At 36.1% G+C, this 4844-nt stretch overlaps 1 protein-coding gene across 1 annotated transcript; it reads left to right on the plus strand.

Moving 5' to 3' along the window:
- The first annotated feature begins 339 nt into the window (after positions 1 to 339).
- Positions 340 to 1521, plus strand: LOC122057593. Its single transcript, XM_042619752.1, has 2 exons — positions 340 to 801; positions 934 to 1521. The coding sequence occupies exons 1-2, from the start codon at positions 703 to 705 to the stop codon at positions 1192 to 1194; spliced, it is 360 nt and encodes a 119-aa protein (XP_042475686.1). The 5' UTR covers positions 340 to 702; the 3' UTR covers positions 1195 to 1521.
- The last annotated feature ends 3323 nt before the right edge of the window (positions 1522 to 4844 follow it).

Genomic DNA, 4844 nt, shown 5'->3' on the forward strand with positions numbered 1-4844 from the left:
CTCTTTTCTATTATTGGAAAGAAAAAAAAAATGTACCTGGAGGGAAGGACTGAAAGCGAAGTATTGAAATTTTATCAGAATGTATATTTTTTTTTTCAAGAGAATTATTGATGACAAGATGGACCCGAACTGTTTATCTTTCTAACTGTAAATCTTTTTAACAACTAAAATTGGAGGGGTAAGGGTAGTGAAAAATACAATATTCCCGTGCCATTCAGTGTGTGCTGGCCTTGATTATCTTTTCAATTGAAGGCTATTTTGGTCTTCTGAATTAGGGAAATCTCACTATTTCTTTTTCTCCCATGGAGTATGTGTGAACACTTCAGTAGTGTAAAATAGCGACTTTCAAGTTCCAATTTCCAATTTCCAATTTCCAAGTTCCAATTTCCAATTTCCGACCGACCCCCTCGCTCTCGTGAGTCCCATCCTCATTTGCCCTTTCCCCCTCTCTCTGGTCTTCATCTTCCCCTCAAATACAAAAACCCACTTCAGATCAGACACCTAATTTCTTTACCTTTTGGGTTTCCCCATTAAATATGTAGGCACAACTACATTTACATCTACATCTGAAGACATACTATGTAGAAGCTAAAGAATCCCCATTTCCAGAGAGCAAAACCCAAAACCTTCCTTTCCCCCTCCCTTCTCTAAAATTTCTTCCTCTTTTCTCTTTTCCTTCTCTAAAGAAGGCCAGAGAGAGAGATGGGGATGCCTGGTTCTAGAGTTATCTTCTCACACTTCGTCTTACTGTCAGTTGTTGCTGCTATTTTCATCAATATCAACCAATCAAGGGTTGCCCATGTAAGTCTCTCAAATGCTTAGCAAAAATGAAAAATCCTCCTTTTTCTGTTCAATTTTGCTTTTTTCCCCATTGTGGGTTTTTATGCATTGGCTTCTAATTGGGTATTTTTCTGTTTCTTTGGGAGGCTAAAGGGGTTAGTGGAGGATAACAGCAGCTCTACAATGATGCCTTTGATCAAGCCTGGAATGGTTGGGTCTATGGTGATGAATGAGACTCGTCGGCGGTTGGGTACCTTCCAGATATGTGCTCTATGTACTTGCTGTGGTGGGCCAAAAGGGCTTTGCTTGCCCTCTCCTTGCTGCTATGCCATCAACTGCAACATCCCAAACAGGCCCTTTGGTTTCTGCTCCTTCACACCCAAGACCTGTAATTGCTTTGGATGCCATCTTTGATCTCTCTTCTTCAGCTTCTTCTTCTTCGAAATCTCAATCTTTCATTTTGGGGTTATTTTAGTTTAGGGGTTATGGTTCTGGAAGGTGTGTGAATGGAAGAAAGGGTGAAAAAGGAATATCTGTTCTTGTTTATTTGTTTGTTATTATCTTCATTGTTATTATAATTGTTAAGGTCTTAATGCTGTCTAAGTGTCTGTCACTCTGTCCACAGCCCCTACCAGTAAGTAGTCCATTACTTCTCCTTGGGAGTCTGAGACACCAAAGTTTTGCTTAGTAATGTCATTAGACTTTAGAATAAAATAAAGAAAAATGAAACATTTGTCAAAATATTGTCTCTGTTACACAGATCTCTCTCTCTCTCTCTCTCTCTCTCTCTCTCTTTCATTTGGTTAATACTTTTTTAGTTGGGGGTGGTGGAAGTAATAAAGGATGCAGGTGATGATTTGCATTGCTTTAACATCACTGGGGGGTGGGGGGCTTTGAATGTGATGAATGATGATGCTTGGCTTGGTTATGGATGGGCAGTGGCTGAACCCAACCATAATAGCATTAACTATCAAAGGTGGGTGGAAGATGGGTAGGAGCCATTAATATCCCCACTTATTTGTTGAGATCATAATGTGCAATGTGTAGGGTTCTGCTCCTTTAGATTGGAAGGGGAGGTGTATCACTGTTCACTATCATCTGTAATGCCTGTGAATTATGAACTCCTTACTGCTCTTTTCCTCTTTTTCATTTCCTTTTTCCTCTGTTGATCCATGCCTTGCACCAAAAACCAAAAAGTTGATTCAAATCAGGACAAAAATTGATATGGCCTCTCCTTTTTTGTGCTTGGCAACTGTGAAAGAGCCACCCTTGTATAGGTGGAATCCTCAATTTGCAACACAGCTGGACCACAGTCCCTAGACAGTCTTTGAATATTAATTTTTTCTTATTTATATTTTAAATCTGGGTATTATATTAAAATGGAGGGAGCAAATTTGAAGATTCTAAAGCATGGATGGTCAATGGTGGGGCAGAAGCTTTTGGCTAACTCAGACACATATATCTCCCATTCTTTGAGAGAGCTTCTTACATACAGTTTGGGGAATCTCATTTGTCCATCCATTTGGGGCATGTGCCCTCTTGGACAGGGAAACAAGCAGGATGGTGGACATTTTTATTAGGGGATGTTGAGGGGTTTTATAAAATAAGAGAAATGTGTTTCAGTTGGATAATGTAGGGATTAGATTTCCAAATTTCTATTCATTAAGATCTGAGATAGGGATATGTGATCTGAGGGAATTAAATCTAAGACCATGGTCAAACCTGAGTCTAGTCTTACAAAAGTGATGGCTGGCATAATTAAATACTAACAGGAAATGTGGAGTTCTTGGAAACTTCCTTCATGGAAACTCTTGTAAACATTGCTCTCTTCCCATTAAATCCTCTGATGAAACCTAAATATTTTGGGGAATCCCATTTATTTGGCTAGACTGAGCATGATGGTCGTTTTACTACCTTCTTAATTATACCATTACTAAAGAAAGAAAATTTGTAAGATCTATATATATCCATTATATACTGTTTTTATTTTCAGCATTAGAGTCCAGCCTTCTTGAATTTTGGGTTTGACATTTTTGTATATTATTTGAACTTAAATTAGATAGCGCTACAACTGGAAGCCTGTGGACAAAGTCTAGCAAGCTAGCAGCATAGCCACTTTTAAAAATGCTCTAAAGCGCATAGCTTCAAGATGTGATGGGTTGCTATCACGCTACTTTGGCAGAGTAGAGAATTCTCATTTGGAGACCAGTTGAAAAACTATTTTGTGCATAGTAGAGAATTATCTATTTTCTGGAACATGGTAGGTTTGAGTGGTTGAAACTTTGTGGACAGATACACCATAAAACTTCGTTCTCATATATCAAACCAAATGAATATCAAATTGCATCAGCACATGTAGAAGGGAATGTGATCGAATTTGAATATAAAATTTGACATGTGACTAGTTCAATACATTTTCTAGATTTTAAATGTTGGAATTGTCATTTCGCTACTCCATATGAGGTGAATTGAGAGAAAGAGAACCAAACAATTAACCTTAAACACTTGAAAGTGATAGCATTAAGTCTTAAAGAACAAACTAATTGCCCTAATCCTTTACTATTTTCTATGGATTTGAGCCATAAAGTGCAAGAAAGAGATATTCCTTTTGTTGGGATAAAGCTCCACTCACGTGGGAGATGCTTTTGTAACAGGCAATGAAGAGGTCAAGTGGGCTTTGTGCTTGACATCAACATTGTACTTAGTTGCCACTTGCTATTAATATGACCTTTTAGGTAAAAGGTCTCTCATGAGTTTGTCATGACTAAATTGGTTGGTGCTTTGATGATGTTTTAGTTAAAAGTCTCTCCCTCCTCTTCAAGTGTTGAACTAGGTTCTCCAACTATTTGCACCCTAATCTCTTTGACTAATGCTGAAGGTAGCAACTGTAAACTAATTCTATCTAAATCTAACAAAACTTTTATATATGGGTTATTAAGCACTTTAGCGTGAAAATTTTGTATGTTATATTTTTAAATGTAAATCGTACTAAATGATTACTTCCATCGTTTAGTTCATATAAAAAAAAAAAAAAATGTTCAGTGTGAATAGCATGCCTCCTATAACTTATAATCATGGTAGAAAGAAATGTTATTGTTTAATTAATTTTGAGGTATTAATCAAGGATTAAAGTATTGGTATCGGTCGTCGTATCATTCATTTAAATTTAAGATGCGAAATGGAGGATACTATATCTTATCGGAAATACACTAAGATACACTAAAGATATACACATAAATGGACAAGAAACACATCTTTATAGACTTTTGCATTAAAAAAAAAAAACTATATATAACACGTATCATGCATAAATACTAAAATGGAGAATACCATGCTGAGAGACAAGTGTATTCAATTGAAATCGTTCAAAAGGATGAGGTTTCTTAAATGTAATAATGATCTATTGACGACTTTCTAAGAAATTTTTAAAATCTATGAACAAATTTTGCAATAATTCATGTTCGATGCAATGTTTTAGTTTGTTTTCCATAAATCTACTCAAGCATTGTAAAAGAATAAGTAAAACAAACTTAATTGTTTGATCTTGCTATCAAGCTTCTTATAAAAAAAAAGTACTACTAGAACACTGCAATAGAGATGGTAGTAACTTGAGCAATCATGACATGCGATACAATGTTTGGTTTGTGGAAAGATCAACATACTTGGCTCATTGCAAGGACAAACAACATTGAATAGAAATGATGACAATAGTTGTGATGATTCTTATAGAAATTGAAAGAAATATCACTCCCCTCTTCTATACTTAGTCGAAATATCATGTTCCCCCTAGGTAGTTTGAAAAATATTAATCACCTCCTCTTAATCTGAAAGATTCTATTGACCACCCCTTTCCATGAGAAATGTCTCTTAAGTGATGACTTTATGTCTCATAATACTCCAACTACCGTTAAATTTGTTTAATACCAATTCTAACCTCTGAAGAGAACTAAATTAAAGAAGAGGAATTCAAAGAACGATTCTCTGCAACTCATCTAAACCTTCATTGGTGTTGCCCAATGATCAATTGAAGCCAAGATTTGGGTTGAAGCTCTTCTAACCTGAAC

Source organism: Macadamia integrifolia, chromosome 2 (genome assembly GCF_013358625.1).
Source record: "Macadamia integrifolia cultivar HAES 741 chromosome 2, SCU_Mint_v3, whole genome shotgun sequence".
Lineage (NCBI taxonomy): Eukaryota > Viridiplantae > Streptophyta > Magnoliopsida > Proteales > Proteaceae > Macadamia > Macadamia integrifolia.